This window comes from Cetorhinus maximus, chromosome 6, assembly GCF_964194155.1.
Source record: "Cetorhinus maximus chromosome 6, sCetMax3.hap1.1, whole genome shotgun sequence".
Classification (NCBI taxonomy): domain Eukaryota; kingdom Metazoa; phylum Chordata; class Chondrichthyes; order Lamniformes; family Cetorhinidae; genus Cetorhinus; species Cetorhinus maximus.
Genome location: NC_135884.1, coordinates 1,924,672 through 1,939,713, shown reverse-complemented (window position 1 = coordinate 1,939,713; position 15,042 = coordinate 1,924,672). Strand labels below are relative to the sequence as shown.

Genomic DNA, 15,042 nt, shown 5'->3' with positions numbered 1-15,042 from the left:
GATGGTACTCAAAAGGAGAAGAGATTAGTCTTTGATCTGCTTAATTAAATCATTGAGTTGACAGAGTATTTGTTGCATTTATGGGACAGCAGAACATGCATTGTCTACCAGTTGTCTCTTCGTGAGCTGGAGGAAGCTGATGGCTAAATAGGCCAGCCTGCTAATGATGACACTGCTTCCAGCAGACACACATGACCCTGTGGGGTGTTCATAAAGTCACAGCCATGGTAACAGCACAACAAACTTGGTTTTTATTTCCTGCTTCGCCTCGCTCAGTAGTTATGGTTGTTTTGTACATCACACCAGCTCAATTAATGTTCAGTCATCTTTGTTTTCATTTTCTGATTGAGGTATTTTATCTTTTTTAAAAGTAGCTCTTTTTGTCGAACCAAAAATAGAAGGGATAAAAACAGAAAATGCTGGAAAAACTCGGTAAGCCTGGCAGCATCTGTGGAGAGAGGAACAGAGTTAATGTTTTGAGACCGTATGACCCTTCAGAGCTCTGACGAAGAGTCATACAGACTTGAAATGTGGCCGTTTTTCCTGGTACAAGCCGCAAATGGCCAGATTTTATTGACTCAGTCTCACAACTTATAATGAGATCTGAACTCATGGCCTCTTAGTTGCTGGTCTAGCACCAGAGCCAGTCAAACTATGGCCTCATTGGCTCTCTTTCAGGTTTGTGGTTTGAGCGATGAGATGAATGAAATTCATGAAGGCTGTATATTGGAACTAAAATTAGGAGGTAGTGTTCTCAAAGGTCAGGACAGAACTTGTCCAAATAAGATGTTGAAAGAGGACGAGAGGTGTTAGTTGTCTTGTCACTCAGCTTGTCTAAACAGTGAGTTGCCAATAAATAAAGCAGATAGGAGAGCGGGTGGTGAACCCAGATCAGTTCAGATTCCTGGCTCATAGAGGCTATGATGAAGCTGTACAGGACCCTGGCCAGGGTGGACCTGAAGTACTGGATAATTCCCGGTCACCACAATATAAAGAGGCTCTCCAGGTCCTAGAGATATTTCAGAAGGACACATGAGGCTGCTTCTAGTTATCAGAGAGAAGAGCTTGGAGGAAAGAATGGATTAACAGGAACTTTTTAACCTTCAGGAGAGATGTGTCTAATAGGTCATAAGTGAGTTATATAAGATACCAAGCAGCATAGAGTCATAAAGCAGCGCAGTGCTTGGAGATACACCAGGATAAGAGAGCACAGGATCAGGCAGGTTTAGTTCAAAAGTAAAGTATTTATTTTGCACAGAAGGTAAGGTAAACAACAGGTGGACAGTTTTACCAGGATGGGTAGTTGAGTTCAATAAACGTGATTCCTTTAAGGAACAGCTGTTTCTGGAATGGGAAGGCCTCTCTGCCTCTCCATCTCTCTGTCCTCCTCCAATACCCCCCTCAATTCTACCTTTGGTCACACCTCCTAATTCAACTCCTTTGGCTCTGTCAATGTTTGTCCAACTAGACCACTTTGCAGTGACTTGTGATGTTTTCCTATGTTGAAAGGAATATAAATGCATGTTGCTGTGGAAGATGTAGGTAGTTGGATTGACAATCAGGAAACAAGAGATCAAATGTGCCAACGCTTCTTCATCTGGACTGATCTGGTGAAGAACTGGCCTATAATGGTGTTGAGTGAAGCACCAATTAAATTGCCTTTGACATTAACGCTTTTACTTTTTTTCCAAAAGATGGAAGTGACCAAGAAAGAGAAACTGCTGCCCGAGAACCAGAATATCAATGCTGTAACAACTGGGTTACTCTGTGAAGCTGTGGCAAAGGCTTCAGCAAGTGTAAGTGTTCCTATGGAACAGATAGTGAGTGCAGCAGAGGTTGAGACTCGGGAACCTGTTGAAGACAGGCTTGGGGATGCTGAAGCAGTAGTGGGGAAACCTCTGGCTCAAAATTCCCCTCTAAATGAGAACTCTGCTGGAAGATCTATTGGGAAACAAGTGGACCCTGTTGAACAAATAACTGGAGAAACGCTACCAGTGGAAAGACCTCTTGAAGACACCACAGTACTATCTAGCTCACCTGTGGAGAAGACTGATCAGACAAAGGAGGAGCCTGCTGAGGAAAAGGTTGAAGGTAATGGGTTGTTGCAAATTTTTAAATATGTGCAGAAATCTAGAATTAAAACATTTCCATTTTTGCCATATTTTTTCTCTTAGACCATGATACAAAAAATGTACAGAACAGAAATAGGCTATTCAATCCAAATGGTCTGTGCCAGTCCTATATTTATGGCCCTCAGCTTTGGTGTCTCCCCCAAGTGGAAGCATCTTCTCTACAGCTCCCCAGTCAAACCCTTACATAATTTTAAAGACCTCAAGAAAACAACTGCCTCAGCCTTCACTTATCTAAAGTGAAGAGCCCCAGCCTGTTCACTCCTTCCTGATAACCATTTCCTTGATTAACAACCTATTCAGTGGTATAGGGAGCCAAATCCCATTCTACCATTTATCCAACATCCAAACATACAGGCTTTCTAGCAGGGATTAGTGAATGCCATGGCTGATTTTTGGCTTCTTTCCAAGGACACAGATTCCAATTGTAGCTCCTCAGTTGATGCTTAAGCTTGCTACAGACTTAACATTGAACATGGGGCTGCCTCTGTTCTATGTATGCCAGGACCACACTGGGCACTGACATTAGTTATTTAGACAGTTAGGGAAGTGTAACTGACACATTGGCCCATAACTTCCGATTTCTGGGGCATCATGCCCTGGAGGTACCCCAAAGATGTGCTGGGGGACCCCCTGGAAACTCCCCAAGTAAGGATTGCATGGCAATCGCCTGGGAAGTTCAAAATTGCATTGGGAAATTACCCTGCACTGGCTCTTACTTTAATTTAAATCACAGATTTCGGATGGTTCCAACTGCCTTATAAGAGTAGTTATGCAGAAAAAGTTAGAAGAACTAAAACCACTTCTAACTCCTGGGTAACAATAGTACTAACACCCGACCACCCCACAAGACTACCCTCCTGCACCCCCCCCCACACCCGACTATCCTCTCAGACACTCCCCATGACTACCCTCAGGACTGCCCGACCACCAACCCTGCCCGCCTCTCTGTGACTGGACCTTTAAACTTACCTGCTTTCCGGCAGTTAGTGCTGTTAAAAGAGGGTGTGGTTTCCTTTTGTCCGACTCTCCTGCACTCGGCGGAGAGGATTCCTGGACAGCTACACTGCGCCGGTCTCAATCAGCCCGAGTTGGATGTATATTTTAGTGTAAGTGAATTGGGGCAAAATGGCAATCCGACTGTGATTGCCACCCCACGGAAATTATGGCCCAATCTTAATTATACCTAATGTTTTGCAAAGGCAATTTTATTCTGATTATTTAATTTTCATCTAAACTAGTGCATTGGTAGTTTACAAGTTTATACATTAACTATTGCTATATAAGTGCATCGTCAACATTTTTAAAATCCTGCTGCTTACACAAGCTTGTAAGAACAATGCCATCTAAAACATCCTGTGAACCCGAAGTCTGCTGTGCTGGTAAAAGGGTGACATTTGCTGCAGGGAGACTAAGCTCTCTTGCCCCTTTGGTTCTTTCTGACTGATCCAGTAGCTGTGTCTGGACACTGAAGAGCTTTTGCTGTTGAGCTCTTTGTCCAGTGTCTGGGCAGTAAGCTCAGAATGCTGTGAAAGGATTGCTGTGATCTAATCACCTATAGGAAACTCCAAGCTGACTTTCTTTAAATGAGGAATGATTGACATTGCAGAGAGATGGTAACATTTTTCCCATTCATCCAATGTTCCTGCCCATTCCTGTGTAAGATGCATGCTGCCCCTTCAGTTGCTTAAATACTTAAGCATTGTTCTCCGTAGTAATTATCAATTAGTGATATCCATCTCTTATAGCATGCAATAGGAGATGGTATTTGCAGATCACATTCTACTTTTCATTCATTTATCCTTAGGGGGACAGTCGGCAGTGACCCCTCAATCTTTCCAAGTGTGCATCTTCTTGAGTAGCACATCCTTCATCCTGTCCTTTGGGCAACAGCTGGTATGGGACCAGATTTTTCTACAATCCTGTGTCCTTCTCTATTGGCCCAAATCTTCCAATCAGGGTTGGACCCCCTGTTTCTGACCCTGATCAGACAAAAAGATTCCCACTTACCTTCATCTGATTTTTCTGGCTGATCTTCCAATGGAGGATCCTGCGAAACTCACTTAACGCAGTCCCGACTGATGACTGAGATACTAGTTTAAGCTGGGTCGGTGGGGTGGGGGTTCAATGGTGGGAGGGGATGTTGGATGGTGGTGGCTGCTAGTCAAGTCGGATCGAGTCAGGGATGGGGGGAGCACGGTCAGGGGGGCAGTCGGGAGTTAGTTGTATAGCTACCCAGGAGTTAGATAAGGATTTTTCTGCCTAACGTTTCCTGTCTCTGACTCAGAGTTGGAGACTTTTTCGGAGGATCCCAGTTAGCAGGGGAATTGTCCATCGGACAAACGGCCAATTCTTTGAGTCAGCGCGTTAAGACTTCCGAGGGGTCCCGTAGCGTATCTTGGAGGCTACGTCTGGTCTCCAGTGATCCAGAGGTCGGAAGATCCAAATGTCTCCTGCTTTTATTGAAGAGTTGACTTGTTTTACATTGAGGGTTAGTTTTGTCAATCCATACATTTCATTGTGAAGATGCTTATTTTGTTTGGACATGACCTCTCATCATCGCAGTGTTTTGAGGTGTACTGCCTTTGCCCAGACCTTAACAACCTCTGAAATGCATGGCAGCTACTTGTCAGTGCCTATTGACCCCAGTTTCTGCTCTAGCTGTAAGTTTTCCAAAGTGTGCAGAAAACAGCTTTCCGGAAACAACCTTTGTCTGGATTTGGTGGGAACGTTGGTTATGGTCCAGACCAGCATTGGTATGAATTGTAATTTGTCTCTACCATAAAATGAAAAGCATTAGGAGGATCTTTATTGAGATCAACATATTTGTCTGTCTCAGGTAAACTACAATGTTCATTATCAACTTGTGTATCAAGCATGCATTTTTGCAGCCTGTGAACATAGCTCTGGAACCTTGTTGTATATTCTATCAGTGTCTGATTTAGAGCTACGTTCATGGAAGGTTTAATTAAAATGGAAGGGTTTTGGTGGAGTAAACAAGGGAAAATTGTTTCCACTGGCAGGAGGTGTCAGTAACCAGAGGAGACAGATTTCTTAATTAGCAAAACAAACACAGGGAATGAGGAGAATTTTTTTTAACGTCGTGAGCTGTGATCTGGCTTGTGCTGCCTGAAAAGGTGGTGGATATGGATTCAGTAATGATCCAGGCATGTTCCTCTTGACTTTGAGTGGTGTTCCACACCTTTGGAGATGCTATCAAATTAGTCAAATGTTTCCTTCTGGGAACATTTTAAATGTTAGCTGATGAATGAGGAAATGATGTTGGAAGATAAAGAGTTCTACAGTTGCAATCCAAAAAGGGCAGGAAGGCATTTGATACCAGTTCCTGTGAAACAAGGCTACAGTAATGTTGTCTCAGCTAATTCAAAGTATGCTGAGGCTGTCTGCTATAGATCTCAAGGACACGGTCACAATATGCAGACTACATTCCCAAGGTTTGTGTGAAGAACTGACACAGGGTCTCCCTTTGATCTGATGTGCTGCAAGGGCAAGAGTCCAAATACCTGTCAATTGTCCAAGTTCATGCACTTGGAGAGTAATTAGAACTGGAGCTTGTACAGGATGTGACATACAAGATTTATTGGGTACTGGTTTCCTATTGCAGGGTTGTGGAATTACTCAAGGTGAAGGACAAGAGCAAGAAGTACAAGTGGCACTAATTCACGTCATTGACTTGGTTTCAAAAACTCAATGCAAAATGATTACGCTTGCAATGTCCAAATGGGGGTGGGGGACACTAAAACCGGGAGGCGCTCAGAAATCACAAAATAAATTGGACAAAATGTGTAGGCAGATTGAGGACAGATGAAATTATGCAGACTAGTGAAAAGTACTGAGAATGGGAAGGACAATCCGGCAACAAACGTGGTCGGTGAATGCGGTTGAACTAGCACAGGTCGCTCTCTCAACTCAAAACTCAACATGTCCAACAACTGCAGAGCAGCATTCAACAAAAGAAATAGCCAAATTAGTAAAATGTGTTCAATAACGCCATGATCAAACTGGACCTTGAACTCTGGGTCCCGACTGATGACTGAGATACAAAGGGAAACATTGAAGTGCTGGAAGCAGAGAAGACCTCAAAGGGTCAGGAGTCTGATTTCCCACGTGGGAAGGAGATATATGTGGTGATCCTGTAAAGGTTTAAAAGACGGTTGTTAGAATGGAAAGTGGCAAATCCACAATACTTTAAATTGTGAGTAGAACAAGAGTGTCAAACTAGTAAAAGATTAATCAGGAAGTTTTCGTACACATGGTGATCATCATTTGGACTGGATTTCCCAATAAAGCTGTGGATGTGTAAAGCACTGGAACCAATGAATGTGCAGTTGGATAGTGTGATGGTGAGTGAAGACTAGGCTTCTCCTGGATGGTCCCTGAATGGTATTCCTCATTTGTAACTTAGCTTGTAATTCTAGGCTTCACATTTTAAAAAAATATTCTTTTATGCGATGTGGGTATTGTAGGCAAGGCCCAGCATTATTGCTCATCTCTAACTGCCCTTGAGAAGGTGGTGGTGTGCCACCACCTTAAATTGCTACAGTCCATCTGGTGAAGGTACTCCCACAGTGCTGTTGGGACTTTTTTGTAGTGATTTGGTACAACTGAGTGGCTTGCTAGGCCATTTCAGAGAAGTTAAGAGTCAATCACATTTGTTTGGGTCTGGAGTTGGGTATAGGCCCAGACCAGGTAAGGATGACAAATTTCCTTCCCTAAAGGACATTAGTGAACCAGATGGGTTTTTATAACAATCGAAGATAGTTTCATGGTTACCATTAGCGAGACTAGCTTTCAATTGCAGATTTTTATTAACGAATTGAATTTAAATTCCAGCTGCTGCCATGGTGGAATTTGAACCTTTGTCCCCAGGGCATTAGGCTGGGCCTCTGGGTTACTAATACAGTGACATTACTACTAAACCACCGACTCTCCAGATGAATCCACAATTGTGAAAAGTGTTGCTCAGCACAGACTGTAATGAGCAGGAAGTATTGTACTGAAACCATGTATGTGACCTGAAATTGCCTTAACACTGAGTTTTTCTTCAATGTCCTACAGTTCCGGATAGCTATGTGAATTTGAGCTTCATTAAGTATGACTCCTATGAGAAGGGAACAGATGCTATGGTAGTGCATGTGTACGTGAAGGAGATCTGCAAATCCATATCCAGGGTTCTTTTCCGAGAACAGGACTTCACTCTCATTTTTCAAACCAGGTGAGAACCCAGCTCGGTGGTTAGAGGATTTCACCAGAGGATGAAGTACCTACTGTCCATCACAGAAAATGTGCAGAATGGCTCTGTTGAACTTGAAATCCAATTTTTATAAGGAACTGTAATGTGTCCACCTTGGCTTAGTGGGTAGCATTCTCTCCTCTGAGTTGGAAGGTTATGGGTTCAAAATATGTTCCAAAGACTTGAACACATAATCCAGGATGACACTCCAGTGCAGTGCTGAGGAAGTGCTGCACTGTTGGAGGTGAAGTCCTTAAACTGATGCCCTGCCTGCTGTCAGGTGGAAGGAGAAGATCCTGTGGCATGAAGATGTATCAAGGCCCTTAAAGCTGGGCCACTTGTTCTCAATCACTGGATTATTCGAGACTAAGCCTAGGTACAACAATTGAGGAACTGGGCAATGAGGTAGAACCAGCCAAATTCAACATAGGAGCATCTTCAGCTTTCTCCTCTTCTTCCTCCTTCTGTCCCAAGCCTAGGGGCCATGTGGTAACGAGTTCCTGGACTACCTCAAGAATTCTGCTCTAAGAGACTTTGGTGAAGTTTGCCAGTTGAGTGCTGCTGTGTCTCCCATTAAGACCACACACCTTGCCAACAGTAAGGTGATGAATCAAGGACAGAATCAATGGCCTTGCAGTACCAGAATTCTAGATTCCTTTGTTTTCTTTGGGGCAGCAGGGAAGGGCCTCTAGGTTCCCTCAGTGTGGCAGCTGTGTCCTGCAAGTGAGCCAGGGAATGCGATGCTAATGCATCTGCCCCAAATGTGTTCATGACTCCTCCTTGAGGATCAGCCATCTTTAATGGCAGTTGATCGAGAGTTCCAGCTGAGCAGGATGTCTAGAATGAGCCTCATTGACTCTCTCTAGCAGTTCAGTTCAGGCTTTCAAGGTCCAATTAGTTTTGTAAACTACAGGGAAAATATTCAGAAGTTACTTTCCAATTTCACTTTGTCATTGTGCCCTCTGACTTTGGGACTGGGGTTGAATTTAAACTCGTATACCCTTGTATTGTCTAGCATATCCTGCTGCTTATACTTTGGAGTGAGACTGTACATCAACACTATTTCAGCACATTGTATCTTTCCACTTAAGCTGGTATTGATGCATTACAATGTTACGGTGCTATGGTTAATAAGCAGATTGTATCCTCTACGTGACTATTCTGGTTTTGTTTTAAAGCCACGAACCATTTCTGCGCATCCACCCTGACTGTGGACCGAACACCATCTTCAAATGGCAGGTTAAAGTTCGGTAAGAGCTGCAGTACTCATCAGTATTTGCAATATGTTACTCACTAGTTACAATGGGCCTACATGTAAAAGCTATTAATCATTTCACATACGGGAGGGACTCTGGGCAGAACTCTTGCTGCTAACACTCGGCATTGGTACGAGAACTTCCATTAAATGAACATGTTCTGCTCCTTGGCATGCTCTGAGATTTAATTGTTGTGAACTGTTTGGGATGGATTCAGCTCATTCCCAATGAATGTCACTCCAACACAAGCTCTCCATAAGTCAGCACTAGACATCAGCTTTAGGATTACAGGGGTGTGTGGAACCAGGAGGACAATGCAGCCCAATTTAGCTGGTCTGGTCCTTACTCACACACTTACTACAAGTGTGATTTGTATGCAGAATTGAGCCCGACTCCAAAAGATAACTTGTTTTATTTTTGTTAAAGTGAGTTTCTAATGTAGTACGGACCATTTGTTCAAGACGGTGTTGGTGAATATTTGACCTGTTCGATGTCTTTGGCCCAAAGGGGAGAGGTTTCCCAGTATAAAAGCCCATTGAATATCTGCATAAAGTTACATGCTGCAAGCTCACTCTACTGTTCAATGCCAAGCACCAACTCAGGTCCAGCATTGGCTGCAAACCAACTAAAGCTGCTCCTTCACTCCCTGCACAAATTTTTCCATTTCTTGCACCAGCCTCCCTATTCACGGCTGAATGAGATTCTGATTGCTGAATTAATGCGTAATTTTATGATTTAGACCCACGAGATGTAACATTGAAACTTCAGAAGCGTCTGCCTCTGGATTGAAATCCAAATTCGGGAGATAAGGCAGAGTGCTAACCCACTTGTGCCACCCACAAGCTTACTGTGGCGAAACAGTTTATTTTTGAACAACTGCAGTAATTCTGTGTAATGAGCTTGCAATTGGATGGCTGCAGATTAAATGTTTGCTGTTGGCAGTTGTCCTTGAGTCTCAGTCTGATTGTCAGTTGACGTTGAACAACTCCAAATCTATTCAGCTATCCCGTACAAATCTTCCATGCATTGTTGCCTCTGAGCTCGCTGGCCTCCATTTTTGAAATCCCACCCCAAGTGCGCATGAACATAAAGTCCTTGATTTTTATTGTCAAACCTTCACTGCAACCTGCCCCTCCAACCTATAAGTTGGCACAAATTCTGTACCCTTCCAACTATGGCCCCGTCCCCACTCGGCCACCAGTGACCATTGCCATCTCCTGTACTATCTTCAGCTTCATGCCCAGTGACCTCCAATAACCTGAGAAGCTCCCTCTTGTATGGAAGGTCTACAAGGGAATTGTATTGCAAGAAAAGCATTTGAAACTACTTAAATGTTCACTTTGTTTGGAGTATTAACAGTTGAAGCTGTTGGATTAGAATTTTAAATATGATGGGGAAAATTCTGTTGTATTCCTTTCCTAGAATGGGACTTGCACCATCTCGTTCTGCTTTTTTTTTTATTCATTCATGGGATGTGGGCATTGCTGGTTAGGCCAGCCATTATTGCCCAACCCTAATTGCCCATGAGAAGGTGGTGGTGAGCTGCCTTCTTGAACCGCTGAAGTCCATGTGGTGTAGGTACACCCACAGTGCTGTTAGGGAGGGAGTTCCAGGATTTTAACCCAGTGACAGTGAAGGAATGGCGATATATTTCCAAGTCAGAATGGTGAGTGGCTTGAAGGGGAACTTCCAGGTGGTGGTGTCCCCATGTATCTGCTGCCCTCGTCCTTCTAGATGGTAATGGCCATGGGTTTGGAAAGTACTGTCTAAGCAGCCTTGGTGAATTCCTGCAGTGCATCTTGTACACATTGCTGCCACTGTGCGTTAGTGGTGGAGGGAGTGAATATTTGTGAATGGGGTGCCAATCAAGCGGGCTGCTTTGTCCTGGATGGTCTCAAGGTTCCGAGTGTTTTTGGAGCTGCGCTCATCCAGGCAGGTGGAAAGTATTCCATCACACTCCTGACTTGTCTTGTAGATGGTGGACAGGCTTTGGAGAGCCAGGGGGTGAGTTACTGCAGGATTCCTAGCCTCTGACCTGCTCTTGTAGCCACTGTATTTCTATGGCTAGTCCAGCTTGGTTTCTGGTCAATGGTAACTCCCAGGATGTTGTTAGTGGGAGATTCAGTGATGGTAATGCCATTGAATGTCAAGGGGTGTTGGTTAGATTTCCTCTTGAAGATGGTTGTTGTCTGGCACTTGTGTGGTGTGAGTGTTACTTGCCACTTGTCAGCCCAAGCCTGGACATTGTCCAGGTCTGGCTACATTTGGGCAGTGCATTATTTAAATTAAAAATAATGAATAAATGTACAGGGCTGGTGAAGACTGCTGTGGCTGAGTTCGGTAGATTTTTTGCTAGACAAGGGCGCCAAATGTTATGGGGGGGCAGGCAGGAGAGTGGAGTTGAGACCACTACCAGATCAGCCATGATCTTATTGAATGGTGGAGCAGGCTCGAATGGCCTACTCCTGCTCCCAAGTCCTGTGGTGTTCCAGTGAACCATTAGACTGGTACAAAACTTAGACAAGTTGTGTGTGTGGGCAAACACATGGCAGAAGCAGTATAATGTGGATAAATGTGAAGTTATATGCTTCAGTGTGAAAAACAGAAAGGCAGAGTATTATTTAAATGGTGATATATTGGGAAATGTGGATGTACAAAGGGATCTGGGTGTCCTTGTACACCAGTCAGTGAAAGTAAACAGGCAGGTGCAGCAAACAGTTAGGAAGGCAAATGGTCTGTTGGCCTTCATTGCAAGAGGATTTGAGTTCAGAAGTAGGGATGTCTTACTGCAGTTATACAGGGCCTTGGTGAGACCACACCTGGAGTATTGCGTGCAGTTTTGGTCTCCCTACCTAAGAAAGGATATACTTGCCATAGAGGGAGTGCAGCGAGGGATCTCTAGGCTGATGCCGGGGATGGCAGGACTGTCGTATGAGGAGAGATTGGTTCGACTGGGCCCGTATTCACTAGAGTTTAGAAGAATGAGAGGGGATCTGGTTTAAACGTATAAAATTCTAACAGGGCCAAACAGACTAGATGCAGGGAGGAGGTTTCCCCTGGTTGGGGAGTCTAGAACCAGGGGCAAAGTCTCAGGATATGGGGCAGGCCATTTAGGACTGAGATGAGGAAATATTTCTTGACTCAGAGGGTGGTCAGCTTGTGGAATTCTCTCCCATAGAAGACTGTGGAGGCCGGGTCACTGAGTATATTCAAGAAGGAAATCGATAATTTTTTTGGATATTAAGGGCATCAAGGGGTATGGAGAGAAAGCAGGAATATGGATTTGAGATAGAGGATCAGCCATGATCATATTGAATGGTGGAGCAGGCTCGAAGGACTGAACAGCCTGCTCCTGCTCCTATGTTTCTATGTTAAAAGCAGTTTTCCATTCCTTCAACATACAGGCTACTCAGTGCTTCCCAAACTATTTTTTGCCGTGATTCCATTTTAAGGCTTCATTCTTGGTTTGACCCCATAGTGAAAATTGGGGTGGGCTGGGGGTTCAAACAACAAGGATACAGGCACAAAAAACAACTAAGACACCTACCATTTTGCAAGTTCCGTTGGTATGAGCAATTGGGTCTCAAAGCTCATTGGATTAGACCACACCCATGAGGTAAAAATAAGCATCCACATTTAAAGGGACCTTGCAGCCGATCGCAGGATTATCAAATCTGAGCCTCTACTCTACAGCCATTGTTGCTGCCTTGGAGCTCACAACCCCAATTGCTTGTCTCCACAGATGGGGAGCTTATGCACTACCTTCTCATGTAACCCATTGCGCTGTTTCACAGAATGGAACAGAGGAGGAAGGCCATTCAACCTGCCTCTGTATGTACCTGAAGGAGAAGTTCCAGTTCCTGATGACAGCATTTTTCTAGCTGATTCCAGGGTGCCTCCTATTTTTGCCTGGGAGTCGATTCCATATTGATCACTTTACGGCCGAACTTCTTGACATCAGTTGTAAACTAGTTCCTTTCTAATTTGAGCCTATTCCCATCCGTTCCCCCACCTGAACCCATGGCTCCCCCTTTTCTATGTTTATTGTTTGAAATACCTCTACAGGATTGCCTTTTGCTACCTCCTGCACTGTAAAACCTAAGTTTATCTAGTTTTTGCTTATAGTCCCTCTGCAATAGGTCAGAGATGGAAAATAAGGTGACATAACACAGGCTAAAGGCAGCAGTGTGAAATCAGCGACTGAATAAAACAAGGAATTATGAGTGCTATGATGTCCGCCTGAGATCCTGTTCTATAATTATTGTTTTAATCTTGTCTTCTCTCCCAGGAATCTAATTAACCCAGAGCAGTGCCAGTACACCTTCACAACCTCGCGCATCGATATCAGTTTGAAGAAGAGACGGAATCAACGCTGGGGAGGACTCGAAGCTCTAGCAGCACAAGGTCTGCAGAGTGACATCCAAATAATCTGAAATAACTAAACAGAAATCATCAGGTCAAGTCAGCACCTGACAAGAGATGACAGAGCTTATGATGGATACACACTGCCATTAATGTACTCACTTTCTCTGGATGCTGACTGACCTGTGTATTTCCAGTGTATTTACTGTTCCGCTCCTTATTCTGTGCTGTGGGCCAAGCTAGCCTGCAGCATTAATGGTATGTCTGATCTCGCCCAGTAATTGCTCTGCATTAATTATCATTTCGGAAGAATATATGCTGTGCGATTTATACCAGGAGGATTTCAGAGTTATGGTGGCTGTGTGAAATTTTCCTATTGGGAAAACAGACAGTAGTGTAATTCACGGTGGTGACCATCAATCTATATTGAAAAGAGCATCTTAAGTTGTATGACATGAGAGTACAGTCCCCGGTGGGTTACAGGCCTGTCAAAGCATAACACTGGCGTACAATACTGATGGGGACAGGTCTCTCACTATATAACATTGGGGTGCAGTACAAGTGGGGGCAGGTCTGGCTGTAAAACACTGGGGCACAGTACTGGTGGGAACAGTACTCACTGAATAACACAGGTACAGTACTGGTGAAGTACAGGTCAGTCACTGCAAATCATATACAATTTTAGTTTTTTTCTGAAGCAAAGATCTATTTTCAGTTTGTACATTTTAGAAAGATGAAATAATTGTGAGGAGAAATGTGTGTTTCTATGTTGTTGGGGTTTCCTTGGATGATTGTGCAGGTTGATGTTTACAGTTTGTTGTTTGCCACACTGGTGTGCGTGCTTGTGCTGTCAGCTCATTTTTGGGATTGTAGATTCATTTATGGGATTGTATAAATTGCATCAGTCATGATTCATTGGGTAGCACGTTCACCTTAGTCAGAAAGTTGTGGGTTCAAGCCCACTCCTTGGGCTGACACTCAAGTGCAGGACTGAGGGAGTGTTGCACTATTGAAGGTGCCACCAATGAGACTTTAAACTGAGGGCCTATCTGCCCTTTTCAGGTGGTATAATGAGTCCCATGCACTATTTTGGAGAAAAGCAAGGGGTTCTGCACAATAATGTGGCCAATATTTATCTCAATCCACATTAAAAAGAGACAGATAATCTGGTCATTGTCATGTTGCTGTTTGTGGGAGTTTGCTATTTGAAAATTGGCAGCTTAGCTTATTTGACAATGATGACTAAACTTCAAAAGTACTTAATTGGATGTAACACATTTTGGGATGTCCTGAGGTTTTGAATGGATGGAGGGCATCCAACATCAACCTACACTTAAAAAGACAACTTGCAAAATCCCTGGTGTAGGGCACTGCACTGTATGGGTTGCAGGAGTTCGACCCTCAAGCCAAGCGAGAAGTGGATTACAACTTTTGAAATGCGTCTCTGGCACAGGCTCTTTAGAATCAGCCAGGCAGAACGAAGAGCCAAAGAATTTGTCTACAGAAAAATCAGAGTCTGACCATCTCTCGGACTTCTAGCTGCAGTGAAGAAGCAGAAATTGAGTGAGCGCCCACTGGGAAAGGCGGGCTGAGTCTGTCAGTGACAACAGAAGATGAAACATCAAGAAAGAGCAGGCCAGGTCGGAGAAGGACTGAATGCGTGGACATCATCAGAAACTGGGCGGAGGGAGGAATGACAGCAGCATGCAGAATTGCAGTGAACAGAGACACCTATGGCCCCTTGTGGACTTGTGGCAATAAATGCTGCCAGCGAAGCCCACATCCCGTGAATGAACATAAAAAACCGTGGCCAATTATGGATGGATGGAAGTTTTGAATGGTGGTATATAAATGTAAGTCCTTTACTTGAAGAGGAAGAATTTACAGGGCTCGAGGGAAAAAGCAGGGTAGTGGGATTAGTTGATAGCTCTTTCGAACAACCAACACAGGCACAGTGGACTGTAAAATTCCATGATTCTTTCTCCCTGGCTGAGTTGACATTTCTACTGATGCTTCTGGGAAAGTTTTAAGTTGGTAATTT

At 43.9% G+C, this 15,042-nt stretch overlaps 1 protein-coding gene across 8 annotated transcripts in view; it reads left to right on the top strand.

The window, feature by feature from the left end:
- usp19 (ubiquitin specific peptidase 19) overlaps positions 1-15,042 on the top strand; it is a 148,465-nt gene that overhangs the window by 69,288 nt on the left and 64,135 nt on the right. For all 8 annotated transcript variants that reach the window (XM_078543079.1, XM_078543078.1, XM_078543082.1 and 5 more), the window contains 4 exons: positions 1,695-2,091; positions 7,209-7,365; positions 8,562-8,633; positions 12,928-13,043. In XM_078543079.1, the coding sequence (XP_078399205.1) occupies positions 1,695-2,091; positions 7,209-7,365; positions 8,562-8,633; positions 12,928-13,043 (742 nt within the window). The remainder of the gene's footprint in view (positions 1-1,694; positions 2,092-7,208; positions 7,366-8,561; positions 8,634-12,927; positions 13,044-15,042) is intronic.